At 56.6% G+C, this 26,088-nt stretch overlaps 9 protein-coding genes across 9 annotated transcripts; 6 read left to right on the top strand and 3 right to left on the bottom strand.

Moving 5' to 3' along the window:
- Window positions 1-494: 494 nt before the first annotated feature.
- B0H18DRAFT_975539 (uncharacterized protein) lies at window positions 495-4,945 on the top strand. The gene is made up of 20 exons (XM_048044081.1): window positions 495-633; window positions 687-807; window positions 864-1,018; window positions 1,075-1,186; window positions 1,235-1,341; window positions 1,395-1,474; window positions 1,532-1,703; window positions 1,756-2,126; window positions 2,180-2,251; window positions 2,303-2,437; window positions 2,484-2,846; window positions 2,897-3,015; window positions 3,070-3,249; window positions 3,312-3,408; window positions 3,476-3,582; window positions 3,623-3,900; window positions 3,953-4,161; window positions 4,212-4,352; window positions 4,415-4,746; window positions 4,828-4,945. Exons 1-20 carry the CDS (start codon window positions 563-565, stop codon window positions 4,894-4,896), a joined length of 3,291 nt encoding a protein of 1,096 aa, XP_047898998.1. The 5' UTR covers window positions 495-562; the 3' UTR covers window positions 4,897-4,945.
- B0H18DRAFT_975537 (S-adenosyl-L-methionine-dependent methyltransferase) lies at window positions 4,946-6,693 on the bottom strand. The gene is made up of 8 exons (XM_048044080.1): window positions 6,338-6,693; window positions 6,181-6,281; window positions 6,003-6,129; window positions 5,784-5,938; window positions 5,512-5,730; window positions 5,360-5,448; window positions 5,144-5,303; window positions 4,946-5,086 (listed from the first exon to the last, which is right to left on the bottom strand). Exons 1-8 carry the CDS (start codon window positions 6,591-6,593, stop codon window positions 5,027-5,029), a joined length of 1,167 nt encoding a protein of 388 aa, XP_047898997.1. The 5' UTR covers window positions 6,594-6,693; the 3' UTR covers window positions 4,946-5,026.
- Window positions 6,694-6,960: 267 nt separating this feature from the next.
- B0H18DRAFT_1082190 (RecF/RecN/SMC protein) lies at window positions 6,961-11,442 on the top strand (the record flags this gene model as incomplete). Its single annotated transcript, XM_048031498.1, has 17 exons — window positions 6,961-7,000; window positions 7,052-7,141; window positions 7,196-7,300; window positions 7,380-7,576; window positions 7,642-8,016; window positions 8,072-8,776; window positions 8,825-8,964; window positions 9,015-9,798; window positions 9,853-10,050; window positions 10,107-10,346; window positions 10,401-10,697; window positions 10,751-10,825; window positions 10,875-10,959; window positions 11,013-11,062; window positions 11,112-11,154; window positions 11,209-11,372; window positions 11,425-11,442. 17 exons carry the CDS (start codon window positions 6,961-6,963, stop codon window positions 11,440-11,442), a joined length of 3,606 nt encoding a protein of 1,201 aa, XP_047898996.1.
- A 380-nt stretch (window positions 11,443-11,822) lies between these two features.
- On the bottom strand, window positions 11,823-13,619 carry B0H18DRAFT_975527 (uncharacterized protein). Its single transcript, XM_048044079.1, has 5 exons — window positions 12,918-13,619; window positions 12,770-12,876; window positions 12,523-12,747; window positions 12,370-12,473; window positions 11,823-12,319 (listed from the first exon to the last, which is right to left on the bottom strand). The coding sequence occupies exons 1-5, from the start codon at window positions 13,277-13,279 to the stop codon at window positions 12,065-12,067; spliced, it is 1,053 nt and encodes a 350-aa protein (XP_047898995.1). The 5' UTR covers window positions 13,280-13,619; the 3' UTR covers window positions 11,823-12,064.
- Window positions 13,620-13,735: 116 nt separating this feature from the next.
- B0H18DRAFT_975524 (uncharacterized protein) lies at window positions 13,736-15,751 on the top strand. The gene is made up of 4 exons (XM_048044078.1): window positions 13,736-14,921; window positions 14,979-15,331; window positions 15,421-15,590; window positions 15,647-15,751. Exons 1-4 carry the CDS (start codon window positions 13,749-13,751, stop codon window positions 15,706-15,708), a joined length of 1,758 nt encoding a protein of 585 aa, XP_047898994.1. The 5' UTR covers window positions 13,736-13,748; the 3' UTR covers window positions 15,709-15,751.
- A 563-nt stretch (window positions 15,752-16,314) lies between these two features.
- Window positions 16,315-17,542, top strand: B0H18DRAFT_975521 (uncharacterized protein; the record flags this gene model as incomplete). The annotated part of the gene is made up of 4 exons (XM_048044077.1): window positions 16,315-16,487; window positions 16,549-16,714; window positions 16,741-17,052; window positions 17,315-17,542. Coding segments are annotated over 4 exons (879 nt in total), but the record flags the coding sequence as incomplete, so codon positions are not given.
- A 1,268-nt stretch (window positions 17,543-18,810) lies between these two features.
- B0H18DRAFT_869142 (uncharacterized protein) lies at window positions 18,811-19,967 on the top strand (the record flags this gene model as incomplete). Its single annotated transcript, XM_048039989.1, has 4 exons — window positions 18,811-18,995; window positions 19,060-19,518; window positions 19,580-19,712; window positions 19,767-19,967. 4 exons carry the CDS (start codon window positions 18,811-18,813, stop codon window positions 19,965-19,967), a joined length of 978 nt encoding a protein of 325 aa, XP_047898992.1.
- Window positions 19,968-20,655: 688 nt separating this feature from the next.
- Window positions 20,656-23,054, top strand: B0H18DRAFT_1082189 (DUF747-domain-containing protein; the record flags this gene model as incomplete). The annotated part of the gene is made up of 8 exons (XM_048031497.1): window positions 20,656-21,189; window positions 21,246-21,524; window positions 21,594-21,744; window positions 21,800-21,967; window positions 22,019-22,179; window positions 22,233-22,397; window positions 22,446-22,675; window positions 22,739-23,054. The coding sequence occupies 8 exons, from the start codon at window positions 20,656-20,658 to the stop codon at window positions 23,052-23,054; spliced, it is 2,004 nt and encodes a 667-aa protein (XP_047898991.1).
- Window positions 23,055-23,515: 461 nt separating this feature from the next.
- On the bottom strand, window positions 23,516-24,565 carry B0H18DRAFT_975511 (uncharacterized protein). Its single transcript, XM_048044076.1, has one exon. It carries the CDS (start codon window positions 24,549-24,551, stop codon window positions 23,688-23,690), a length of 864 nt encoding a protein of 287 aa, XP_047898990.1. The 5' UTR covers window positions 24,552-24,565; the 3' UTR covers window positions 23,516-23,687.
- Between the last annotated feature and the right edge of the window lie 1,523 nt (window positions 24,566-26,088).

Raw genomic sequence — 26,088 nt, 5'->3', positions numbered from 1 at the left:
TGAGAGAGGAACATCTTGGCCATCTGCAGGCGATCCTTGAAGCTCGAAGCTTCGCAAGGAGGAGAAGAACCTGAACCAGGGACCCCGAACGGGTCACATGTGCACTGTTAGCGTCCGACGTGGGCGCTACAGAACAAGCGCTTATCTGTCACAAATGTCACAACTTTCTTTCCGGGTTTCTAATGCGCGGAAATTGAAATGGCAATGCTATCTTTCCACGTAAATTCCAATAGCATTTCAATGCAAAATGCATCCAAAAGCTGCCATGCAATGCTATCTAATCACCGCCGGCTGATCCGAATGGCATTCCAATGACATTACAATGCGTATTTCAATGAGTTTCGCGTTGATTACCACACATTAAAACGTGTCCAGGAAAATGTGGATTGTATTGCATTATAACCCCTGCAAGAAAGTTGCGACATAACGCGTTACGGAACGCGTTACGAAACGCGTTCTGCGTGGGCAGGCGCAACGACTCGCTCACGCTCTCAACCTAACCTCCTCACCGAAGCTGGGACGCGTAGGTCTCCTCACACTTGATTCATATAGCGCATCGACGATGGCACCTCCTATTGTGAATTCCGCCCACCAACCTGGATCTACGTGTCTCGCATTCTCTCGGGATGGCGCGTGAGCAAGCTCAGACTCATCTCCATGCGTATGCATAGCTCAACTGTTATCAGACGCGTCTATACTGGAGGAACCGACTCGATTGTGCGGATATGGAGGACAGACCTTGGAACAGACCAGGAACCAGATGCTGCTGTGGAGGCTAATGAGGCGATCACTTGCCTCGCTGCTGGGGTTCGTGGCTCGCTCGTGTCCTCGCTCTTGTCGCAACTGACCACTGGGATGTACAGCACCATTGTTGGTTCTCTGGTAGTCACGACTCGGAAGTGAGGAAATATGAACATGCCAAGTGGGAGATGGACGGCCTTGTCACCAGCGCTGCCGGAGTCGCGATACGGAGCTTGGCAGTGGACCCGCAGGGCAGCCGGATAGCAGTAACGTCTGAGTGAGTGACCCACCAATACCTTAGCGACTACTCGTGTTTCTTAGACTTGTGCACAGTGAAACGATTGTCAAAGTCATCGACCTGGATGATACCACCAAGGTAGTGTTGTTAAAGGGTCACACGAAAGCCGTGCGTAGGGCGACATGGCATCCGTCGGGCTCGCTACTGGTACGTCGTCGTTGAGCCTCCTCGGGATGTGTAACTTACAGTCCGCAGTCGACAAGTGGCGCCGATGGCAAAATCATCATTTGGGACATCTCTGAAGGCGAAGGCAAGGAGGTCAAAACTATCGAGGGCATGCTCCCCGCGGTGGCAAACTCCGAGTGCGTAATACTAGTTTGCCTCTTGCCAGGTGTATGGGCTGATGTACCGCAAGGTCTGACGAATTCGCATATGACTGCTCTGTTGCGTGGCACCCTTCTGGCCAACACTTTTACGTTGCGACGCGAACGCATGGTAGGCAAACTGGTACATCTGACTCTCCGCCGCACCGACTGAGTCCTGTCATCCCAGAAATTGTCACCGTCTCTCGCAATGACTGGTCCAAGTCTTCCACATTCTCCGACGACGCCTCGTCAGGAGCCATCACGGCGCTTGCCCTGTCCAAGAATGGGGTCTATCTCGTTTCCGCATCCAAGTCCGGCGTGTTCGTCTGGTCCACGCAGACGCGACGGCTATTGTATCGGTGAGTGTAGGGCACGTCCTTCAGCAAGGCTAATGCATCTGACGCTTGCTAGCTATGAGGGCATACCCTCGCCTGTCACTGAAATAGCCTTCTCCCCTTCGCAAAATCTCATTGCGTGGACCGACCTCGAAGGTACCTTCACCCGTTGGCCGGAGCCTATCCCCGCCTCCGCTCCCGACCCCCTCAAGCCCTCTGCCGCCTCGAGCGCCACCGGCGTGCAGAAGAAGCGTGCGAGGACCCCGACACTATTCGACATTGAGGCAGACAAGGAGTTCGCGGGCAAGGATGCGGGCGGGGATGTAGACGTGGACGACGATGTCGGCGTAGATCTGGACAACGATGACTGGATTTTGGATGACTTGGGCGGCGGCATGGACGACGACGACAAGAAGTGGAGTGCAAAGGATGGGGTCAAAGAGATGGGTAAGTGCGCTGTGTGAATGATCGACGTTGACTGAATGGCGTCCTTCGTGCAGTCAGTGTCACCAAGGCACAACCGGCCTTCCAGCCTGGGTCAACACCAATGGAAAACAAGAAACGATACCTAGGTAGGCGTGGTATCTTAGTATGCGAAATGCAAGACTGAGAGGTTGATGCAGCGTATAACATGATCGGGGTCATCGAGATCACCGACCAGGACACTCATCACATCGTCAATGTTGAGTTCTACGACAAGACCGCGCGGAAGAGCTACCACTTCACGGACCATTTCAAGTATGATTTGGCTTCACTCGGTACGTTACAATCCAATTGCTCGCTACAGATTCTGACAAACAACAGGCGAGCGCGGGGCAGCCTATGCCTGCCAGCCTGAGAACGAGCACCCGGCGCACGTCATCTACAAACCCTACGGCACCTGGGCCGCACAGGGTGAATGGACGTACGATCTCCCAAAGGGTACTCGCGTTCTTGGCGTTGCGGCGGGCGGTCCCCCGCCGACGAAGTCACTCCGCGAGAAGTCGGACGCAGACATGCAAGGCAACGGCAATGTGGTCATTGCTACGAGTACGGGCGAGCTTATCTTCCTGACCGGAACGGGCATCGAGCGGTGTGTTCTGAGCTTGCAGGGCGACTTCGTGACGATGGTCGCTTCACCAGAATGGGTATTCGTAGTGACGCGCGACGGCGCAACGACGATGGATGGTAAGAGCAAATGTATCGTGCATCGCATAATTGACTCAATTGGCTCTCAGGCTCGCAGAACCTGATGGGCAGACTGATACAATTCGATGACTTTTGCGTGCTGCAGAAGGACGCATTGCCTGTGCCGAAGCGCCACACACTGAAGTGGATCGGGGTCACTGAAGAAGGCGTGAGTTTGTGGAATAACTAGTGCCTATCAATCGAACACTGAATTCTGCACTAGGCCCCAGCCACATACGATTCCGCTGGTATTCTCAATATCATGCCAAGATTCCGGTTGCCCTTCGCCGCAACCTGGACCCGAGCACTTGACACCAACCTCCTAGACCGACGAGAAGGCAAACAGGAGTCATACTGGCCTGTCGGTCTTGCCGGCGAGACATTCATGTGTTTGATTCTGAAGGTAAGCTCGAAGCTCAGGTCATCCATGTCATGGGTTGTGGCCTGATGCCGGACGTAGGGAAGGCAAGAACACCCTACGTTCCCTCGACCTCTATGCAAGAACTGGCGCTGAAGCTTCCCTTTCACCGTCAAGACCCCAAGGAAGCACCTCTGAAGAACAGTGAGTATGCCTTGTCCCCGTACGTCTGGCTTGTCACGCTGAGTATCACGCAGCCTTGCTCGCGAAGAATGTTACTTGACATCTCCGCGACGGTCTTGGCGACGAGCTCACCACGGACGACATCTCCCGCGCGAGCTCGCACTCGATAAGAACTCATCCAGCTCATTCAGAAGCGTGCAAGAATGACGACTGCGAGGGCTCTTGACTCACCAAGCTCTTGCATCACACCAAGTCCTTCGACATGGCCATCAAAGTTGCCGGGTTTTACCACCTCATCGGCCTGCAGGAGAAGATAGAAGCACTCAAGGACGACAGGGAGGAGTCGGACCGCCTCGTGGACGCCCGCGAAAAACGTCGACAGCGCGCAAGGGATCTAGCAGTTGTGCCTGCGCCGCGGAAGATCCATGCAGAGGCCCAGCGTCCAAAGGCGTTCCAAGACTTCAGACCGCCTCCTATGAAGCACGCCCGGGATTGGAACGAGCGACGCCGATTGTGGACGCCAATAGAATGCCGCTCGTCAACAACCGCAGCCAGGCATGAGCAGTCAATTCTCGGAAGACACGACTACTTTCGGCGCGTCTTTCGACGACACCGTCGATGATTACTCGTTCTCGTCCCCGGACGGCAAGAGGAAACGGGTAGAAGAGACGCAACCTGTCCGCGAGTATCACTCCCCTGGAGTAGACAACGTCTCCAAGCGTCGTGCAGTTGATGAACCAGTGCCACTAGTGAAAGCAGGTGCATCGACAACACGTAAGCCGTATAAGAGACCAACGCTCGAGCAATGTACTGACTGTTTTCAGGTGCAAATCCCTTCGCACGGAAAACCGGCGCAGATAACAACCGCAATCCATTCACACGAAACGCCGACGTCAACAAGCCCCTGCAGAAAAGCGAGAGCTTCTTCTCGAAAGTGGACGCCGCTGAGACTGACAAGGCCAAACGTTGGTGGACTCACTTCATCAGTGCAAGCAGCTTGGACTGACAGCCGCGTTCTAAACCGCAGGGCCACCGCCAGGAAAGGGCAAGACCAGCTTGAAAGAGAAGGATAAGAAGTCGGCAGGACGTCAGACGACGCTCTTCGGCTTGCCCCCCAATCCGCCGACAGATAAGCAAGAGAAGAAATCGTCCGGGCGGAAGAAGAAGGCCACCGAGAGCCAGGCTGACTCACAACAGACCGAAGCAGTTGACGATGACGAAACACAGACAACGGACGTGACCATGGGCAACTTAGAGCCGGTTGAGGTAGACGAAGATACACAGCCAGTAGATGGAGAGGAGGACATGGAAGTACAGCTGGAGGTGGAGACCAAAGCGGCTGCGAACGCGAATGTGGAGGTAAGTCGACTGTCGCTGCTAGTTTTGAAGAAAGGCGGATTGCTAACGTTTGGCTCTCGTCGCTTTACAGGATGCCGGGAGTCCGGAGCCGATGAATGGCCACCGTCTCCGGTGCATGAAAGCAGTGTCGTGGATGTGGCTGCTGGGTAATGACCGGGACCGATGAGACAGAGCTTGGTGTATGATCATACTAGTGGTTTCTAATATATTGTATTACTCCATAATGTGTGTCCCCAGCATCGAAGTACCAAGCAAGACATTAATGAACGACACAATCACTTTAAGACAATTTTATGTCTGTATCTATCTTGGTCGTCATGCCATCGTTAACCATGAGGTCCTACGTGACAAACGACGCGGTAAGTATCAGCGGAAGCATACGGCGGCAGTTGCTTACCTCTGGAGCGAACGGCCATAATTCGAATGCGCGGACGAGCAATGCCCAGTCTGCGACTGTCAATCCGCGCGGTGGTTTACTGATATCCACTCGCTGTTCCCGTGGTAGGGAAGGATCAGTAAGCGTTTTGAGGAGAGTAGCTGCACCAGGGGCAAGAGAACTAGGCACCAACACTCAGCGATGAGCGGCATGTCGTCAACGCCAACCGTGACGAACCTGATAGAGCGCTGTAGTGGGGTCGACTTCAAAACGAAGAGCCTACGCAAGCAGTAGTCCCACTTCTCCAAAAGGCCTCTGCGAATAACCTATTCGCAGTTAGCCGCGACCAGGCAGAACAGAGACCAAAGAGACAGCCGTCTCATACCAACCTGGTCCGCATGTGGTATCACGTTCACGGCCGTGAACGGGTAGCCCAATTGCCTTGTTATGGGCTTTTTAAGGCTTGTATGCCCCGATGTCATGGGGTGAAAATGATCGTTATATGGCTGAAGAAGCCCCCAGTCCATTGCGCTGAGGCAATCGGCTGAAGCGTCAGCGATCACAGAGAGCTTGCATCGCGTACTCTTGCCAGGCGGGGAATTGATACGCTGACAAGCGATGTTAGTCCACGCCCAAAGCAACCTAACAGCTGAATACGTACCGTCCATACCCAGTCGCTCATAACGAAGCTCATGGGTACTCTGCCGAACTTGTACAACCATGTTCGGTCTGGTATGCAGCGGAAGAGCTGGGCAATCAGCTGCTCGCCCTTGATGCTTCGTTGGAGATGGCTGATAAAATGAAGGTTAGGATGGACTAGAGCAGCATATTTCCCGTCAGCATTCTGCCGTGACGATTTGTTCCGAGATAGCGAACTCACGACCACCCTCCCAAGGTACAGTTGGTACGTCCGACAACAAACCCGTATCCTCTAGGTAGGTGTACGTGTCCCACATATAGCCAGAGTATGGAATCACGTGTACCCGCGAATCCGCCTCCTCTAATGCCTTACGATCATCAGTGGAAACTTGCAGAATAACGAGTAAGAACAGACACACCTTGAGATGTGGCAGATACTCCGTATGGTCTTCCAATATGATAAGCTTGCGGATCTTGGAACGAGGCAATTGTAGTAACGCTCGTGACAATGCACCGGGTCCTGAGATATGTCGCAAACTGAGCTTCGCGCGCAAGATTGCGTATTCGAATACGCACCGGGAAACGCCTCGATGACAACCTTGCCGTCACCACCTACCGGACTCGCGTCGCCTAGAAAGGAGTTCGCAACCAATTGGGCGGTGTCTGGACGTTTGATGCAAGCCCTGTCCTTGAGTGCATTTCCCTGGTCAAATATCCTACGCCATTTCTCGGGCGGAGGAAGCGGTGGCAGGCCTGGTGACGACTCCGAGTACGAGCGTCGGCACGTCCGGGTGAGCGGAGCGAAATGCCTCCAAGAACGGTTGACCTGCATAGTATTGCTGCGCTGAGTTGCGACGAGACGAGTGGAAGACTGCGAAGGAACAGCGAACGCAGGCTCAGACCTGGCTTAAATAGATTAAGCTTGAGCTCGAAGTTTGCGGCCAGGACCCAGCGCGTGTGACAAGCGCGACATGTCACGCGTCGCGCGTCCTCGCGCGTTCGCGTCTGCGGTCGCTCGACGCTCACCCTCAGCCACAGCGCAGTGCGCACGCTCACCTCTGTCAGAACACGTCTGAACTGTTGCAGCGGCGGTGACGTCGTCGCAGAAACGCACCCTATAGAAGCTTTTCCGCGTATACTGTCGTTTCCTCCTATTCGAGCCACGGCCTAGTGGTTGGCACCCGGCGAGTGCCTCAACCATGTATATCAAGACACTGACAATCCAGGGCTTCAAATCATGTCAGTTTTGCACGTCTTGGACCGCATGATCCATGCTCACAATGCTTTCAGACCGCGATCAGACACAGATCGAGCCCTTTTCTCCTAGACACAATGTGGTCGTGGGCAGAAATGGGTCAGGAAAGAGTAACTTCTTCGCCGGTGCGTAGCCTTTTCTGTGTGCGATGTGACTTCTGACAATCGTTTGCACTATAGCCATCCGCTTTGTGCTCTCCGATGCATACACATCGATGTCGCGGGAGGAGCGGCAGTCTCTTCTACACGAGGGCGTGTCCGTGGCTACGACCTTGTCGGCGTACGGTGCGTGCTGATGGTTTCTTCTATCTTCTACGCTAACTTGGTACGTCACTCATTGACAACGTGTCCCGTTGTGTCACAGTCGAGATCGTTTTCGACAACTCTGACAACCGCTTCCCTACCGGCCGCGACGAGGTGATCCTTCGACGAACCATTGGTTTGAAGAAGGACGAGTACAGCCTGGACAAGAAAAGTGCGAGTAAAGCAGACGTGATGAACCTGCTCGAAAGTGCCGGTTTCAGCAAGAGTAATCCGTACTACATCGTGCCTCAAGGACGGGTGAGTACGCCGTGCTCTACTACGTGAGAGACAGAGTTTGACCCCTGTTTCCTGTTTGGCAATAGATAACAGCACTTACGAACGCAAAAGATCATGAGCGTTTGGCCCTTCTCAAAGAGGTTGCAGGCACGAAGGTATACGAACAGCGACGAGCAGAGTCGCTTCGGATTATGGCGGAGACCGACGCGAAGCGAACCAAGATCAACGAACTGCTTGAGTACATCGACTCGCGACTCACTGAACTGGAGGAAGAGAAGGAAGAGCTCAAGGAGTACCAGGAGAAAGACAAAGAGCGGCGGTGTCTCGAATATGCGCTGTACCAGCGTGAACTGGAAGAAGTCTCGGAGGCGCTAGAAGAAATTGACGAAGAACGCAAGGGTGAAGTGCACAGTGCTAACGTGCGAAGAGAACAATTCAACGATCGCGAGAAAAGAGCACAGGTACGCATACATTCGCGCATATCTTAACCATGGGGCTCACATACTACATGGCTAGAGCTTGGAACAGCGTATATCGCAGATCAGGACGACCTTGACGACACTTACGCTGACCCGTACTGGCGCACAATCCGAGCTCACCGACCTCGTGCGCGCGCGCACTGAGCTGGAATGCACCATCGGTGACCTCCGCCTCGCGGCTCAGCGCGCCGGAGGCAAGCGCGAAGAGCTCCAGGCAGAGCTCGACAACGTCAAAGCCGAGATCGTCCAACAAGAACGATCGCTCTCCACTGTTCTCCCCGAATGGGAAGCACAGCGCACACTCGAGACGGATGAGAAACGCAGGCTGGATGAAGCGCGTGCGCGGCTCGACGCGCTCTTCGCCAAGCGCGGACGCTTAAATCGCTTCAGAACCAGGGCGGAGCGCGACGAGTTCTTGAGGGGAGAGATCGCGTCGATTGGGGCTTACCGCACGTCGCAGGCTGGGGCCTTGGAGAGTTTGCGGACGACCCTGCAGGATACACGGAACACTCTCCAGGAGATTGAGACGAGGAACGAAACCGACAGCGATAGGGTTGAGACAGAGAGGCAGAAGTCCAGGGACATCGCAGAGCAGCTTGCAGGTCTCAGGGAACAGCATGCGGACCTGACCGAGAGGCGGAAGAACCTGTGGAGAGAGGAAACCAAGTTGGATAGTTTGGTGACGCATGCCGCTGATGAGCTCAGGACTACAGAGAGGACCCTGGCAAGTATGATGGACAAGGTCGGTCTGAGCATAGCACATCTCCAAACACAACTAATGTTGATCCAGGACACCGGTAGCGGTCTACGTGCCGTCGACAGGATCATCGAAAGGCACAACATGGATGGTGTCTACGGTCCTCTGTACAGGCTTTTCGAGATCCCTGACGATAAATACAATATTGCAGTTGAGCTCACCGCCGGCAACAGGTAAGAGACACCCACTCAGTCGCATTGTGTCTTGCTCAATGTCTGCCCAGCTTATTCCATGTCGTTACGGATACCGATGAGACCGCAAAGAGACTACTCGACATCATGAACAGAGAGAAGACCGGCAGATTGACCTTCATGCCGCTGAACCGTCTGAGGCCAAACGTCCCCGCATACCCTGACGCTCAAGACGCGATACCCCTCATCGAGAAGCTCCGCTTCAACGACGCTCATCTCAAGGCCTTCCAACAAGTCTTCGGCAAGACATGCGTCTGCCGAGACCTCACCATCGCCGCGGCATACGTGAAGAGCCATGGGATCAACACCATCACGCTCGACGGTGACAAGGTCGATCGCAAGGGTGCACTCACGGGTGGCTACCACGACGTTCGTCGCTCGCGCATCGAAGCGATCAAGGCCGTCACCAGCTGGAAGGCGAAGCACTCCACGGACGACAAGCGACTGCAAGAGGTCAAGCGGGCGATCGTCACGACCGAGCAGGAGATAACGAGGGCCACGGGCAAGATCCAGGTGCTCAGCAACCAGCAGATGCAGGCGCGGCACATGCGCGACACAGTTGCGGATGAGATGACTGCGCTGAGCAGGGAGAAGGAGCGTCTCACGGAGCGGGTCGCCAAGCTGGAGGGCGACATCGTCGATCTCGAGACCGAGCTCAGCAGTCTGGACGCAAGGACAGAGAGTCTGCGCACTGAGCTCGCAAGCCCTCTCGCGCGCGGTATGACCAGTGATGAAGAACGGCTGATCGAGGACTTGGGTAAGGAGATCGAGCAGCGCCAGAAGCAGATGCTGGAGCTCGGAAAGAAGAAGAACGAGGTGCGACTCAGACTCGGCCGACTGCCTGATGAATACTCATCGTTTATTCTGTAGCTTGGAAGCCGCAAGAACGGTATCGAGATAGAGCTTAACGAAGGCTTGCGTCGTCGGCGGGATGAACTACAGCGCAAGATTGATGCCTTGGGTGAGGTCGAGGCCGGCGATGCTTCCTCCGAGGAAGCCTTGGAAGCCCGGACGAGAGAACTCCGCGAGCTTAATCGCGACATCGAGGCGCAACGAAGAGATCCAATGGTAGCTCTGCTATACCCTCCTTCGCGTCTTTGCGCTGACGATGAACAGACGCGGAGAAGGAGATCGAAAAGCTAACAACGGAACTGCAAGAGAAGCGGTCTGCTCTGGAAGCCTTGCAGAACCAGCAATCCGAAGATAATCGGGGCATATCGAAGCAGCAGAAGAATACCGAACGGTACCTCGCGAAGAAGCAGATGTTGCTTAATCGCAAGGATGAGTGTGGCCGCAACATCCGAGATCTTGGTGTTCTGCCCGAGGAAGCCTTCGAGAAGTACACCGGCGAGAAGCTCGATAGGGTAAGCCTCCCCACGTTACCTTTGCGACGGCGAGGTCTGACAAGTTCTCTGCAGCTCGTGAAGAAACTACATAATGTGAACGAGGGCTTGAAGAAGTTCGCCCACGTCAACAAGAAGGCGTTCGAGCAGTACAACAACTTCACGAAGCAGCGTGACCAGCTGCTAAACCGGCGTGAGGACCTGGACAAGTCGGCTGGATCGATCGAAGAGCTGGTGACTGCGCTCGACCAGCGCAAGGATGAGGCCATCGAGCGCACGTTCAAGCAAGTGGCGAGCAACTTCGAGGAGGTGTTCGAGAAGCTGGTGCCTGCTGGCAAGGGCAGGCTTATCATCCAGCGTAGGATAGATCAGGTATGTGATTGACGTTGATCTCTGTGAAGGCAATTTTATAACGCAATACATAGGATGACGAGGAAGTGGAGGAAGCCGACGAGACGCAGCAAAGCTCGATCGACAACTACACTGGTGTATCTATCAGAGTAAGCATTATGTATGCATCCGTGCATGGCTGCTGACGCACCTCGACAGGTTTCGTTTAATTCTAAAGTGGACGAGGGCTTGAGGATACAGCAGCTGTCGGGTGGCCAGAAGTCGCTCGTAGCACTGGCAACGGGTATGACCTCTCCTGTCCCGTATATATGGCAGATGCTGACAAAAATGATACAGTGTTTGCCATTCAGAAGTGCGACCCTGCTCCGTTCTACCTGTTTGATGAGGTTCGATCATGTCAAAATCTGCCTGAAAACATGCTAACGCCTTCTACAGATCGATGCCAATCTGGATGCCCAATATCGAACTGCCGTCGCTGGTACGTGTGCTACAAACTGGATACACTGGTTCAGGAGGCTCACACATCCTGCAGCTATGATCCATGATCTGTCGACTACGGCACAGTTCATCACGACGACTTTCAGGCCTGAGATGCTTGTAACAGCCGACAAGTTTTACGGAGTGCTGTTCAATAATCAAAAAGTCAGCTCAATCCGTAACATCACTCGCGAAGAGGCCATGGAATTCGTCGATCAGGTTCGTGTCTTTCCTCGCCGACGCTCACTCATTCTTATGATGGATTTTGTAGGAGGCCCAAGCGCAGTGATGCTATCATTATTGTCGTGTTCTGTCGTGTGCGATTTGCTTTCGACGTTGCTGTCGAGTGTACCGTCTTGTTCCGTGTCTTGTATTGCACTGTAGCTGTAGCCATGAGGTTCTGTCCGTCCTTCATTGTCTGTCCCGTACTTCAATAATATTATCCCGATGCTCCAGGAAGATACTGCCCAATACGAGCGATGCCGCTGGAGCACCCGCCTGACACGTAGGAAGCTTGCTCGCTTTGCACTGCATCCAAGCAGCGTAAGTAAAATGCGTACCGCTGCACGCCCCGGATCGAGCAGCTGAAGTTATGTCTGACGTTAGCTTATTTTTCAGATCACCTCGGTGAGCGTTCCTCCAAACCAACTCTCCCAAGCCGCATGGACGTAGCCTCGTCGGATTGGCGGCTTCACGGCCGGTCTTCAACAACGCGTTGCGGGAGTCTTGCTAAATCCAATACTGTGACACCGTACAACATCGTAATGGTACATCCTACTAGTAGATTTATAGCATCGCGGAGATCCACGGACTTGAATTCGAAGGCTTGTCTTCCAGGGCCAGCTTGCGAAGTCGGTACCGGTATAAGTCGTACAACATGGGACGCTGAGTGCGACGCGGATATAATGGCCTCAATGGGCCGTATACTGTACCGTTTGTATAACCCGACGTGCATGCAGTTCAGGCCGTACACTGCGGATGTAATCCTCAAGGACGGCCGGCTCGCCTTCTCCTTCCACAACCAGCTTACAGCGATCCAGTAGCTTGGCCTGCGTGAACATGTCGCTGACACCAGCCCAATTGAGTGCCTGCAGCTCGTTGAAGCTGACTCTGCGAGCGATGTTGACATCCTTGGCGCGCTTCATGAAGAGCGACAGCTTCACCGTCTTCAGGTGAGGTGAGGTGAGTGTGGAAGGAGACTCGTGAGACCGCGGACATCGTCGTTGTCGAGCGACTGCGTGCCCCGGAGCAGAATCCGAAAGGTGCACGTGCGCAGACGGATGCACGACGCGAACGAGAACGACTCCCGCTCAAGGATCTCTAGCATAGTGAGGTGAGCGTCGCTCATAGTCAGAAAAGGGAGACGTACTCAGTAGCCCGCCGGCACTGCTGATGTCCAGGTCTAGCGTCTCGAGAGTGTCCGGACCGAGCATCTCGAGGAAGCGCTGAGCCAGATGCACCGTCCTCTTCGAATGCAGCTCCCGTAGGAGCATGTCCTTGGCAGTGACCAGCTCGGCCGCCCGTGGATCTTCTTCCTCAAACCATGGCTCCCCCAATCTCAGGGTGCGCAGCCCGCCGGTAGGCGAGACCGCAGCTCTTCAGCGACAGAGGCCGACAGGGGATCTCATAGCGCCAGGTCAGGGCGAAGGATTGCGTGAGCGTGTCGAGGGACGGGAACGACCCAATCAAGGCAACGAACAGCTGGAACGTCCGGAAACGACACCTGTAGACGGACAGCCGCTTGACGCTCCTGAGGCTCGCGACGAGCATTCGTGCGCGGAGTCCTCGAGGGTGACCACGATGAGTCTGAGGTCCACCACCGCCGGCAGCAGCGTCAGGAACGCGTAGGATGCACCCTGCCAAGCAGCCGCGTCGTCGAGCCACCATCCGAGGCGGCCTTGCAGCTCGAGCGTATGCACCATATCGCGCACTTCCGGCGACGCGAGGAGCACTTCATGGAATTGGCGGGTAGACTCGCGGCTCGTTGGGAGCTTGGTGTGGTGGAAGCGGTGGAAGCGGACCGTGGGCAGCCACGCGCGGCAGGTCAGCGCGCACGCACTGAGGGCGTACACATCGTCGTGTAAGTGGTCGACGATGATGTCTGTGAGCTCCGGAGGCAGATCCATAGAGGACAAAAAGCAGCTAGAGAGCCGTCAAGCTGACGACGGCTACGGTGGGTTGAATGGGACTCCCAGATCTGAGAGCGTTCACAGCCACCATCAAGTCATCATGCATAACCGCGCAAACCCCGGTTCCCTAGGCGTACTCCTTGAGTGGAGTACCGCTGATGCTCTGGTATTCTTTGAGTACTTATCCTGGAAACAGACTGGCAACAATCCATGTAAGTAGACTGTTCGTCCACGAACTACATGGTTCCGATACTGGACCAATGGAAGTATCTTAGATCTTGCGGTATCGGTCCGGGATCTTGACTACCCACGCCTTAGCCACACCCTTCCGGCGCCTCAGACTCCATCGTCTACATCTTGTCTACATCCAGTACTTTGAACGGTGGACAATTGTCTCGGGTCTGCAGAGTCCGTCGCGCTGACCTCCATCGGTTCTCAATCGACTCTGCAAACTCGCGGAATCAAAATGCGCTTGCTGGACCTTGATGAATATTCTTTGTCCTCAGTCGTATCGTTCCTCGATCGATGCGACAGCTTGAGTCTCTCTCTGACGTCTCGCAGAATCCATCCCCTCGCCAAACACCACGCACTGTCGGCGATCAACATCAAGACAGCCGCGCAGTTGGAGAGGATATCCAGCTACCTCCTAGCGGATGTGACCAACCGCCTGCACTTCGTACGGGCACTCACTGTGTCCAGGGCCGCCTTTGGCTCTCGAGGACGGTACGAAGAGACACAAGACTTCTCTGCTGCCACTCTTCTCGCGGATGTCCTCGAACTCGCACCCCACATGAAGATGTTGCGGCTCGAGGCAGCGGGTGCTCTGTTCGAGGCGGAGCCACGCATAGCGTCTGTCATATGCCGACTGAACCAGTTGCTGGATCTAGATCTGCGAGATCTGACATCCGACTCGTTCGAAGTCGTGGGACGCCTGTCCTGTACGCCTCGCCGGCTCAGCTTACATGACACCTACTCCGGCTCAGATGAAGACCGCTGCGACGCGACCTCGCTACTCTCTGCTCCCGTTATGCAAAGCGTCCGTTCTCTCCATTTGTACCACCTCCGCATCGCGGACCAACAACCCCCTCCTGTTGACGGTGGTGTTTGCCATGCCCCGCTGCAGTGGCCAGAGCTCAGGGACTTGAAGATAGAGTATACCTACGTCTCTGTGGCTACCCTTGTCCACGCCTTTCCAACTGTCAAGTCGATCCACTTTGACTCTAGACAAAGCATGGAGGAGTGGGAGAAAAAAGACACTATCGAAGCTCTGATGTTCAGGACTAGGAGTCGCACCGCCGGTTCCAGGAGTGGCGCAGCTGGAACAGAGGGGTTTCCGAGTGCGGAAACCGCATGTTGGGGGTATCTCGACCGTGCCTACGGAACCTCCGAGGATTTCACGCAGTGGAAGATTGCATGCAAGATACGATGGCTTATGCTCGGCTCTGAGTCCAAGTCATCCGCGCCGCAGATACTGCCGATCCTACAGCGTACTTCACCCGTCGTCCTTTCCCTACAAGACCTCCCTGCCATGCTGGACATGACTTTCTGGCAGGACTTCATCCATAGTGCACCCCGCATTCGCTATCTTGATCTTACGATATCGTCGGACAGTATGGTGGAAGTCAGCATGTATTGGACAGTGAGTCAGCCCGCACCACGTTTCCCCGACACAGCGCTGAAGCATATTGCACTGTAGAGCATGGCGCTGTCAGCATTATCTCGACTCCCCCTGGTTGCTCTGCGCCTCTGCCGCAAGCGCGTGAGCGGCATTTACATGCACGACATGGACGAATCACGCGTCGCTGTCTATCCGCGTTGGTCGTCTGTGATATGCAGCCTAGCGGTACTCATTGCGGGCACGTTGACGTCTTTGCACGTCATCTCCGTCGGAGAGGGTGTTCAGGTACTCAACGACGAGTTGTCACGCTATCGCTTTTGCGGACATGCATTATGGTGGCGGATCGTCCCGAATGATGAACCGCCCTCGGCGAATGTGGACCGTGACGAAGATGCAGGGGAGGTGTACACTCCGGGAGCTCTGACGGGGATGTCGATGATGAAGGGTCTGAAGAAGAGTCCGACGGCTCTGACCACGGTTCATCCGAGGATGGTTGGGCCACAACATCGGAAGCGGATAGCGAGGACAGTTCAACTCATGATGGAGAGACAATCGACCCAAACCCCAAGTTGACAAAGACTCTCGGCCCAAATGCATCTCGAAAAATGGTGCCCATTTCAAGGGACCTAGGCGAGCATATCCGCGTCTACATGGAGTCGAGCTCGTTCACAGAAACCTCGGCCTTCAATGGTAAGCAGTGCTATTTATGTGATGCCTTGAGATTGGAAACTGACAATGAGCTGTAGATGAGCTATTGGAGCGACTTGCACGAACTGCGGTTCCGAGGGAGGTAGTATCCGAGCCGTAGTAGTGCATGACCTAGCTCATCAGACTGCATCACACGAGGTACGACCCATATTATTGTCGAAATTGTATGCCAGACATTGTACGAGCACTCGAAGACTCAAGTACTCGAGTGTTGAAACGTTGATGATTACTTCAATGAAGGTACTTTCGGAACTTGGCGCCGTACTACGGTACCATTTTTTGCCCGCAACCATGTACATACTAGTACTATCCCGGAAATAGACCAACAATGTAGACTGTTGTCCACGGACTACATACATGGTTCCGATAATTGAGCAGCGTCCGATCCAGAGTCGCAGCAGGGCCGACAGAGTCCTCCGGTCAGAGGTGTGGATCGCCTCCTCCATCTATAAACTGTTCTCCCACGGACATCGCTCCCTCCAGACAGCTCCAGACGTGCACATCCCAGCTTATCTTGCATACTACATTTTATCATACGGCTTGTTAGCATGCCCGCGCTCCGCTTTTGCCAGCTGGCTACAGCCATCGCTGTCCATGACAGCCTTCAAGCTTCAGCTTGCGGCGGGGCTTGGCCACAACGCGGACGTAGCATCCAAGTTGCCTTCTTCTCTCTTCTTTGCCTCTGTCTCGTCCGATGGCTACCTAGCCTCCCAAGTTCCCTTCTCCCATTGGCGGCGTGCCCAACCCACACGACCTCGTTCCCTCGGTCGTCTTCGCTGTCGCATACGCGATAACGATCCCGCTCGCAGTCTACCGACTCGTCTCGAAGAGCTCCCGCAACGTGTTTATCATCAGCACCGCGGTGTTTGCCATCGAGCGGTGCGTACCGCTCGCACTCACGTTCGCTGTGCGGCGCGCTCACACGTCGTCCCACCCGCAGCGTCATCGACTTCTCCTTCCGCGCAAAGGAGGCGGAGACGCCCAGCATGCGCACAACGAGCTTCTGGGTGAGTTGGCTCCAGAGCGCGTACGCGATGGGCTTCATCGGCCTTGCGGACGACGTCGGCAACATCGCGCGCGTCTTCCTGATCAAGTCCACGCGCGGGGTGGTCCCGCTTCTCGTTCCGCGGAGCCCTCACTCAACCTGCTCTCCCCGTCCGGCGCGGAGCGGCCGGCCTTGCCCAAATCAAAGAACAGCGCCGCAGCGTTCGAGACGATGGTTATGGACGCCCGACGCGACGGGATGGACGTGAGCGAGGAGGTCTTCGTGGACGAGCCAATGCGCAGGGTGTGGATTGAGCGCTATGGCATGGTCTCGTTGCTCATGCAAAATACCGCCTTGGCGCTGGGGGGCGTGTACGCCGGGGTGTACTTCGGCGGGACGACGAGCCACAGTAAGGCCGTGACGGCGCAGCGGACGAGGTGCGTGCCTTCGGGGGTTGCTGTGTCGATATGACGCTGACTGCACAACTGGGGATGTAGATACGCGTCGGACATCATCATGGTGGTGTAGGTTCGACACAAGCCCCTCACGTAGCGCCGTGTGGAGGGTCTTGGTATGAGACTACATGGTGGTGTACCTGATGCTCGTCGAGGCCGTGCTCATCTGGGCGTTGCTCACGCGCCCGAAACGCGTCGCCCGCTGGCCCGCGCTCTTCTTGATGTCTTTATGTCTTCTTCTTGTGAGTCCTACCCTGCTCTGACAGAATCCAGCTGACGGGCTTCGCGCGACTCAGTCAATACCCGCGCTCTACCGCCTCGCCGCGATGGCGAACTACACCGACTCCCTGCTCTCGACGGCGCCGGGCTCGCTCAATGGCGGCACAGCAAAGGTGTTCTACACGCTGCACATCGCGCCCGAGTTTATCGCCGGAACGTTACTACTCTCGGTGAACGTGAAGAAGGTGTACGGCTTCACTGGATGGCGTGAGTGATCTCGTAAGTGATCTCGCGTTGCGTCGGGATTCGGGGAAAGGCTGCGTTCGACTTCGTATATCAGTCATTTTAGCACCTCATGGCGACTCTCTTATTTAGCACTGTCTTCCTGCTGTCTCTTGTCCTTTGTTCGTGATTCCCCACTGGAACACATGAGCGTACTCGTCGAAGCGTGTAGTAGGCTGCCATGGAGCTGTCATAGGAAAGGTCTCTGATCTGTGCAGTGGGCCGGGCCATAGAGGACAACAAGCAGATAGAGAGTCGTCAAGCTGACGACGGCCATTTCATAGGTTGGTGAGACTCAGATCTATGGGAGCGCTCACAGCCACCTTCAAGTCATCATAACTGCGCAAGCCCTGGTTTCTGACTCGAGCTGCTGGTGCTCTAGTGTCCTTTGAGTGTCCTGGAAACAGACCAACAATGTAGACTGCTCGACCACGGGCTACATGGCTCCGGATCGGATAATTGACCAGCGTCCATCGCAGCAGATCGCAGCAGGGTCGACCTCCTCCTCAGGTCGGAGTTGGGGATGGTCCATCTACTATAGACTGTTCTTCCACGGACATCGCCCGCTGCCTCGGGACTGCCTCGGGGCTGCCTCGGGCTGCCTCGGGGCTCGGGGATGGGGTCTGTTGCCTTTTTAAGCCATTCTATTCAACGCCGGGGTTGGCAGTGGGCGTCTGTCATTTCTTCTGCTGTCCTCCTCAGTCAAATCCGAGGTCTCGTGTAGCTTTTCCGGTCTGGTTTATTCAGGTGGAAAACCGCACGTATAATAACGTTACCTTTCGCGCGCTTCAGAGCCCTGAGGATATCTGCTTCAGGCGAGTTATCTCTCCCAAGGTCTTGACATGCTCAGAGTTCTTGTCAATACGTGCTGGCCTCTCAGATTGCGCTCAATTTCATAAATGATGTGACCAGGTAAGGATTGATTACAACCGCGCGCGAGCACTGTACGTTGCGGCATGACTTAAGCCAGGATCCAAGATTGACGGCAGATTAGATCCGCAGCGTGGCATCCGCAGTGCTGTCAGCCCCCTCCACCTGCCAGTGGTTCTCATGCGGCTTGTCAGTATGCCCCGCGCTCCGCTTGTTTCAAGCTGGCTATAGCCACAGCTGTCAAAAGCCATACCAATGACAGCCTTCGGTCTGCGGCGCTGCTCATCTCACAGGGCGATGCTACCACCGCGCTCATATACAAGGGTTTGGCCACAATACGGACGTAGCATCAAAATCGCCCTCCTCTCTCTCCTCTACCTCTTGTGATCCGATGTCTGCCCAGCCAACCAAGTTCCCTTCTCCTATTGGTGGTGTGCCCAACCCACACGACCTCGCTCCCTCGGTAATCTTCGCTGTCGCATACGCGATAACGATCCCGCTCGCGGTCTACCGGCTCACGTCCAAGAGCTCCCGTAATATATTTATCATCGCCAGTGCGATATTCGCCGTCGAGCGGTACGTATCAGTAACCACTCGCACTCGCCGCGCGCTCACTGGCAGACGTCAATCCCACCCGCAGCGTCGTCGACTTCTCCTTCCGCGCGGCAGAGGCGGAGACGCCTAGCATGCGCACGGCGAAGTTCTGGGTCGGCTGGCTCCAGAGCGCGTACGCGATGGGCTTCATCGGCATCGCAGGCGACGTCAGCAACATCGCGCGCGTCTTCCTGGTCAAATCCACGCGCGGGAGCGACCCCGCCGCGGAGCAGCCGCGCAACCTGCTCGCCCCGCCCGACGAGGAGCGTGCAGCGTTTCCCAAGCCGAACGATAGCGCTGCGTCGTTCGCCCAATACGGCATGGGCGTGAACGAGCCTGGGGAGGTCTTCGTGGACGAGCCGAAGCGCAGAGCGTGGATCGAGCGCTATGGTGTGGTCTTGCTGGTCATGCGGTTAACTGCCTTGGCCCTGGGGGGCGTGTACGCCGGGATATACTTCAACGGGACGACGAACCACAGCCAGGCCGTGATGGCGCAGCAGATGAGGTACGTCTCTCCTGGGTTCGTGGCGCGAAATGCGATGCTGACTGCGCAACTGGGGATGCAGATACGCGTCGGACATCATCATGGTGGTGTGCCTACAGCTCGTCAAGGCCCTGCTCATCTGGGCGTTGCTCACGCGCCCGAAGCGCGTCGCCCGCTGGCCCGCGCTCTTGTTGGTGGCTATATGTCTTATCCTTGTGAGTCCTGGCATGCTCTGATAGAAGTGAACTGACCATGTCCGTGCACTTCAGTCGATACCCGCGTTCTACCGCCTCGCGGCGATGTCGAACTACACCGACTCCCTGCTATCGATGGCACCGGGCTCGCTCAATGGCCCCGCAGCAAAGGCGGTGTTCTACACGCTGCACATCGCGCCCGAGTTTATCGCCGGAACGTTGCTGCTCTCGGTGAACGTAAAGAAAGTGTACGGGTTCACTGGATGGCGGGGGTGATCTCACGTTGCGTCGGGATTCGGGAGAGGCTGGGGTCGACTTCGTATTATCAGTCATTGTACCACCTCATGGGGTCTCTGCCTTCCTCAGGCTGTCTCTTGTCCTTCTTCTGTTTTAAAACTGATATGTTTGTGATTCTCTGCTGTAACACATGCGCGTATTCTTCGAAGTGTGTACTTTATAGGCTGTCATGGAGCTGTCATAGAACGAGGCCTCTCATCTGTAGTCAGGGATGACTGCCAGCAGGACATATTATTATGATGGGCAACTAGTATTATAGCTCACTAGCCTGGCACTCGGCAGGCCGACTTGTATCTTGTGCGTCTAAGACTCTAAGTTCAGGCATACAACCTCCCGGGGCCTACCCAACACGCACAGACCGCCGTGTTGTGCTATGCAGCGGATAAGTAGGCCACATCTTGCACAGGACTTTCATCGAACGGGTGTCGACGATCGGGATCAAGCATAGCATCTGAGATAGAGATAGCCTCGGATCGTTTACGCCTCGCAGCCACCGTTACCGTCGCGGGAGCGCGCTCACTCGGTGCTTTCAACCAGCCACCACGCCTCAAGCGATCTTGTCTATCCCAGTCTCTGGCTATCATTTGCGCGGAAGGAGGTCTTTCTATCGCTTTTCTGGGCTCTGCTTTGTTTGCGAGGGTGCGTTTTGGTGACCCAGCACTCAACAATGCCACTGGCGCCGGCTTCGCAGTCTCCCAGAAGGAAACGCATTCGCAAGTACTTGTCTGCTTCCGCGGCTACAGGTGCAAGATACACGGCGAAGCTGAACTCTCACTCGGCAACGTCTTCTGCGATTCGTCCGCGTCGAAGGCGGTCGTCAACGTCCAGTCGCGGCTTCCCTTTCTCACCTGAGCGGACCAGCGACGACTCTGGCGTCGAAGACCTACACTCGTACCATGCATCAGACAATGACCATCCACTTCGCGAACATGGCTCCGATGTTGACAGAGGAAGAACGCCTCTAGCGTATGCTTCATTACCTCCTACGCCCATAACCTCGTCTCCGCCGCTACAGGCATCCCCTCCACCCTTCTCTTCGTCTATGTCATCCTTTCCTTCCGCGGAGCTCTACCACGACCCTCCATTCTCAATATGGGATTACCTGCGCGAGGAGCTGCTCGCTACAGACTTCGACTCACACCAGGAGCTGAAGTGGGAACGGGTAAGCAACTTCCTGAACATGCCACTTGCTCTAGAGAAGGTACGCGCTGCATTTTACACATATCCATGGTCACGTATGAATCTGATCCCCTGTAGGTATTCTTCTTTGGATTTGTCGTCTGCTTTGATTCCTTCCTATACACCTTCACCATCCTACCGATCCGGTTCGCTCTAGCTCTGTGGCGGCTCATACTCAACACAGTCACTCGGTCAGAGAAGCCGCTGCCTCCGTCCCAGAAAGCAGATATCCTGCGCACGCTCCTACTTGTCGTCTCCATCATTGTTCTTGCGCCTCTCACCGATGCTAGCAAGATCTATCATTCCATCCGCGGACAGGACACCATCAAACTGTATGTCATCTTCAATGCACTCGAAGTACGCCATTCCTCGAGGCTCGCTTGTCACATCGAGTAGACTGGTTGCTCATGCCCCTGCACTGTGCAGATTGCGGACCGGCTGTGTGCTTCAATAGGGCAAGACATCCTGGACTGTCTATTCTCGCGCTCAACGCTAGAAGTCATTTCACACCACAAGAAACCGACGTCGTACATATTCAGGCCTGTGGTCTTCTTTGCACTCGCGCTGATCTACAATGGTTTGCCTATATTGCACCCTCACTTCTACCTGGCCCAGCTGACTCCGGCATGCAGTCGCGCACACCCTGGTCATGATCTACCAGATGATTTCGTTGAATGTCGCAGTGAACTCCTTCGACCACGCACTTCTTACCCTCCTAGTCTCCAACCAGTTCGTCGAGATTAAGGGAAGCGTATTCAAGAAGTTTGAGAAAGACAACCTCTTCCAGATTACCTGTGCGGGTGAGTGCAATCCGCTTGCTGTGTTGGACGCCACTCACCTGTGCCTGCCAGACATCGTCGAACGCTTCACGCTTGCGCTGATGCTGCTCATCGTGGCATTCCGGAATCTCATTGAGCTCAGCGGGTCGTCCTTCAACTTCAGCGAGGGCTTTGCGCTGCCGAAGAGCTTCGGCTGGTTCCGGGGGAACAACGCTCTGTGGACGATCTCGTATGTGCGTGCATAGATCTTGTGAGGTGGATTGTTGCTGATCTCTCCCTTATGTAGCCTGTGCTGACGGTGATGGCCTCGGAGATGATCGTAGATTGGCTCAAGCACGCGTTCATCACCAAGTTCAACCACATCCGTCCCTCCGTGTACGAGCGCTACACGGACGTGCTGTGCCGAGATTTGGCCAGCGGGAGCGCTGTAGGCAGGAGGGGAGCGCGCAAGGTACAGGCCTTACATTGTCATGTAGATCTTTACTGACGAACGAACCAGCATACATACGTCGACCAATCACCTCTAGTCGCGCGTCGTCTAGGTTTCGCGTCGGTGCCGCTCGCCGTCCTCGCCGTCCTCATCGGCACACAGTCAATCAACCTCCTGATCTCTATGCACGCGGACAGCGACGTCCCTTGGATCTGGAACCGCTCGTACGAAGACATCTCGAATGACGAGTGGATCAATGCTGCTAAATGGACTGCCCTGGCCGCTCTGCTTTGGTTCTGGTGCGTGCCTCCATCTATCCTTCGCCACGGTCCGAAACTGAACAGCTACGCGTATGTCCACAGCTTCGTCGTCATCAAGATTATAATGGGCGTGCATCTCCTCAGCTACGCCACCCGGCGGCGGGCAGGCATGGAGGCGCGCGAGGCGGCGGACGTCGTGAACGACTTCGGGCGCGACCCGATCGGCGAGGGCAAGGAGGAGCAGACGTACAACAAGGAGCTCAAGACTATCTTGGACGACACCCGCGACGATGCTACGGCCGTGCCTGATATCGGGGAACGCAGGCCGGGGCAGGATGCGGGGAAGAACGGGGGCAAGAGGAAGCGGCTGCCACTGGAGGAGATCACGCGGTTTACGATGGTGAAGCGAATTTGGTGAGGCTTGGGTGGCTCAGGAGCGGTGGGTGCGTGTACTCTATCTACGATCAAACGACGCAGTTGTTACGATGTATCTTCACTTATGCGCGTCGCTATGACATGCTCTGCGGACACCGGGGGTCTGTGGGACGATCCGGGTATTCTCCCAACTATAATGACTATAAGTACATACATGGGACCAGACTGTCTATCCTGAACATGAGCAGAGCAATCTACACGAGGATACAGTCTATGGCTACTGATACAATGCAGGACAGAAAGGGCGAATGATGATGAATGAGCGGCGAGTCCGACCGCGGCCGGACGGATATAACGGATAACGATACAGACTGTACAATGCAAGGAGTGGAGGGCTAACGCATACGAGCGACACATGATATGTGGTAAATAACGGAGAGCAAACAGGGCATAGCGAGTGATAGCGGCTGCAGTACGACGCGATACATCAAGACAAAAACGTGGTCAAGGAGAGTGGAAGCTCGCGTGCGATTGGGCGAGCGAGAAGGTACAGATGCCGAGATTGGGGGAGGGAGGAGGGAACAATGGAGAAAAGTCGTATTGTTACACGGTTCTGGAGCGTTCGATCAAGTGTGCTGGAGCTCGGGAAGGGCGTCTGCGTCTGGGACGCTGCCATTTAGGGACGCGAGTATCCGCTGTAGAGCCCGCCGTAATCCGACCGCTTGCTCTTCAAATGGCCCGTCGACGTGCTTGCCTGGGGCGACCTGCTACTGCCATACACCGTGGACGGCTCCGCCCGCGTACGATCGATCGCAGTGGGCGATGCGTAGATCGCCCTCTGAGACGGCGACTGGGTCGCGCTACGGTAGGTGGGCGGGACGTACACTCTGGCCGGATCGACCACTCTGACCGGATCGACAGTGCTGGCCGACGGACCGTAGATGGGCCCCTTGACATGCTGGGCAGGGTCCGCCGCCCTCCTCTCCTCCCGCCGCTCACGACGACCCCGCTCGGATCGGTCGCGATCGCGGTCGCGGTGCTCGTGTTTCTTGGAGCGAGAGGGCAGTGGCTCCGGCTGAGACACGATCTCCGCCATGAAGCCACTCGCGGCGACGACGGACGCCCGCGGCTTCGACACCTCCACCGAGTGCTGCACGCCGGGCAGCTGCCGAAGCTGGATCCCCGGCGACAGGCGCAGCGACGACAACGGCGTGTCAAACGATGCGTTCGTCCCGACGCGCAGCGAGGAGGGGAGGCTGGGGACGGGGGGCATGTACGGCTTGGTCGTGGGGGAGGGCGGGCCGAAGTTGGTCGGGGTGTAGAGCGACGGGGTGTCCGGGAGCTCTTTCTCGAGTGGCTTGCCGTACGGGTCCGTCGGGAAGATGACGATGCGGTCGAGCGACTTGTCCCTCCGTTGAGCCACAGACGAGCTCGACGGCTTCCGCGCAGGCTCCCTGGACGGCGGGGACGATCCGAGGGCGTGGCTAGTGGACGTAGGCTGTGGCGCCGTGTTCTGGCGGCGCGGAGTCACAACGGGCATAGGGACGGGTTGGTAAGGAGGCGGCCTCGTCGCGGTAGAGCCCGCGCGGGTGCGCGACTTGGAAGAGCCCGCGGAGCTCTCATTGCTGAGCTGGCGCTGCACGTGCGGAGGCGAGAGCGGCGTTGGCTGGGGCTGGCGGTAGGGCGATCCCATGGAGCTGAGGGAGCCCTTCGAACTGCCGCCACTCAGCTGTCTGTGGCGACTCGAGGGCGTCGACGTCGCAGGCGGCAGATAGATGTCCACCTGGGGGTAAACGGGGGCCTTGGGCTGGACACCGGTGTCCTGGGGAGCGGCGGGGATGGTCTTCTCCTTTGACTCCTTGGTCTTGTCCCGGCGGTGGCTCTTGGGCGGGGTGATATATTCCTCGCGGTACAGGATCGAACTCGCCACGGGTGGCCCGGGATTGTGGCGGCGACGAGAGCTGTGCGTGGAGGGGTCGCGCTTGCGGTCGGCGGTGCGATCGGACTCGTGAGACCGGCGGGGCATGGACAGGACGGCGGGAGACGACATGGAGATGTCCGCGCTCGACGCCTTCTTGTGGACCTTGAGGGGCACCGTCGGCTTGTTCACGTCGTGGGAGGCGGTGCGCTGGTGGCCGCCATTCCATATGTCGGCCCGCTCACGACGACGGTCCTCGGCCGCGAGACGCTGCTGCTCCTGCAGGAAGGCGTCGAGGGCCACCTCCGACGACGAGCGGCGCAGGCCACGGGTGATCGGCTTCGGAGTCTCAGCGGGCCGGCGGGAGTGTTGGGAAGGGCGTGGCTGGTCGGGAGGGTGTGGCACGGCACGGGGCTTGCTGTAGGAGTCCTCGCGGATGTTCGCATTGGTGGGCTCCTGCCAGAGGGGCGGCGAGATCATCGCACCCCCCTTCGTCTTCACCGACCCCCTCTCCTCCTGCCTCTTGCCCAGCCCCGACAGCTTCCCCATCAGCGTCGCCTTCTCCCGCGCCCTCTCGTCGACATCCGGGTACATCCCCGCCTCGTTGCCCATGGGCCTCCTCCGATCGCGCCAGTTCTCCTCCGCCTGCAGGCGCTCCGTGTAGCGCGCCTCGCGCTCCCTCGCGTCCGCGCGCTGGCGCGCCAGCTCGTCCTCGTCCATGAACGGCACGGGCTTGCGGTCGAGCCAGGGCACGTAGCTCTGCGCGAGCCGCGACTCGCTCGCGCTGCGGCGCAACCGCGCTTGTGGCCCCGCGCGCACGCCCCTGATGCTATGCGGGTCGGGCACCGGCCCATATCCCGCGCGGCGGCGCGCCTCCTGCAGCTGCGCCATCTCCCCCTGCGTCGGGAGCCGTTGTCGAGACTGCTCGGTGACAGGCTCGGGGTGGACGATGACGGGCCGTGGCGGCGGGCCTCGCGATGCGGCCGAGTGGGTCGCCTTCGACGAGAGAGGGTTGGAGGTGGACCGGGTGAGTGTGGCGCCTGGTCGCGTCGGGTTCGAAGTTGAACGTTGGAGGTTGGCGCCCTGCCGCTGGTTGAGTGACTTCCAGTCGGCGACGAGCTGGCGTTCGCGTTCGCGTTCGGCCTCCTTCTGCCGTTCG

This window comes from Fomitopsis serialis (assembly GCF_022376445.1).
Source record: "Fomitopsis serialis strain Sig1Antser10 chromosome Unknown B0H18scaffold_4, whole genome shotgun sequence".
NCBI classification, from domain to species: Eukaryota; Fungi; Basidiomycota; class Agaricomycetes; order Polyporales; family Fomitopsidaceae; genus Fomitopsis; species Fomitopsis serialis.
Note: the sequence above shows the minus strand (reverse complement) of the source record. Positions and strands in the feature narration are given on the sequence as shown.

Bases quoted from the DNA above. Each gene is read 5' to 3' on its own strand.
- B0H18DRAFT_975539 (XM_048044081.1), top strand. From the start codon at position 563: ATGGCACCTCCTATTGTGAATTCCGCCCACCAACCTGGATCTACGTGT. The intron at 2,127-2,179 runs GTAAGTGCGCTG...TCCTTCGTGCAG, and splicing joins GGATGGGGTCAAAGAGATGG to TCAGTGTCACCAAGGCACAA. The intron at 3,250-3,311 runs GTAAGCTCGAAG...GACGTAGGGAAG, and splicing joins TCATGTGTTTGATTCTGAAG to GCAAGAACACCCTACGTTCC.
- B0H18DRAFT_975527 (XM_048044079.1), bottom strand. From the start codon at position 13,279: ATGGATCTGCCTCCGGAGCTCACAGACATCATCGTCGACCACTTACAC. The intron at 12,474-12,522 runs GTACGTCTCCCT...TCACTATGCTAG, and splicing joins CAGTGCCGGCGGGCTACTGA to AGATCCTTGAGCGGGAGTCG. The intron at 12,320-12,369 runs GTCCGCGGTCTC...CCTCACCTGAAG, and splicing joins AGTCGCTCGACAACGACGAT to ACGGTGAAGCTGTCGCTCTT.
- B0H18DRAFT_975524 (XM_048044078.1), top strand. From the start codon at position 13,749: ATGCGCTTGCTGGACCTTGATGAATATTCTTTGTCCTCAGTCGTATCG. The intron at 15,332-15,420 runs GTCGATGATGAA...GGAAGCGGATAG, and splicing joins CCGGGAGCTCTGACGGGGAT to CGAGGACAGTTCAACTCATG. The intron at 15,591-15,646 runs GTAAGCAGTGCT...AATGAGCTGTAG, and splicing joins AGAAACCTCGGCCTTCAATG to ATGAGCTATTGGAGCGACTT.
- B0H18DRAFT_975511 (XM_048044076.1), bottom strand. From the start codon at position 24,551: ATGCCCGTTGTGACTCCGCGCCGCCAGAACACGGCGCCACAGCCTACG.
- B0H18DRAFT_975537 (XM_048044080.1), bottom strand. From the start codon at position 6,593: ATGCAGGTCAACCGTTCTTGGAGGCATTTCGCTCCGCTCACCCGGACG. The intron at 6,282-6,337 runs GTGCGTATTCGA...GACATATCTCAG, and splicing joins TGTCATCGAGGCGTTTCCCG to GACCCGGTGCATTGTCACGA. The intron at 5,449-5,511 runs GTTGGTATGAGA...AACTGCGAATAG, and splicing joins TGATACCACATGCGGACCAG to GTTATTCGCAGAGGCCTTTT.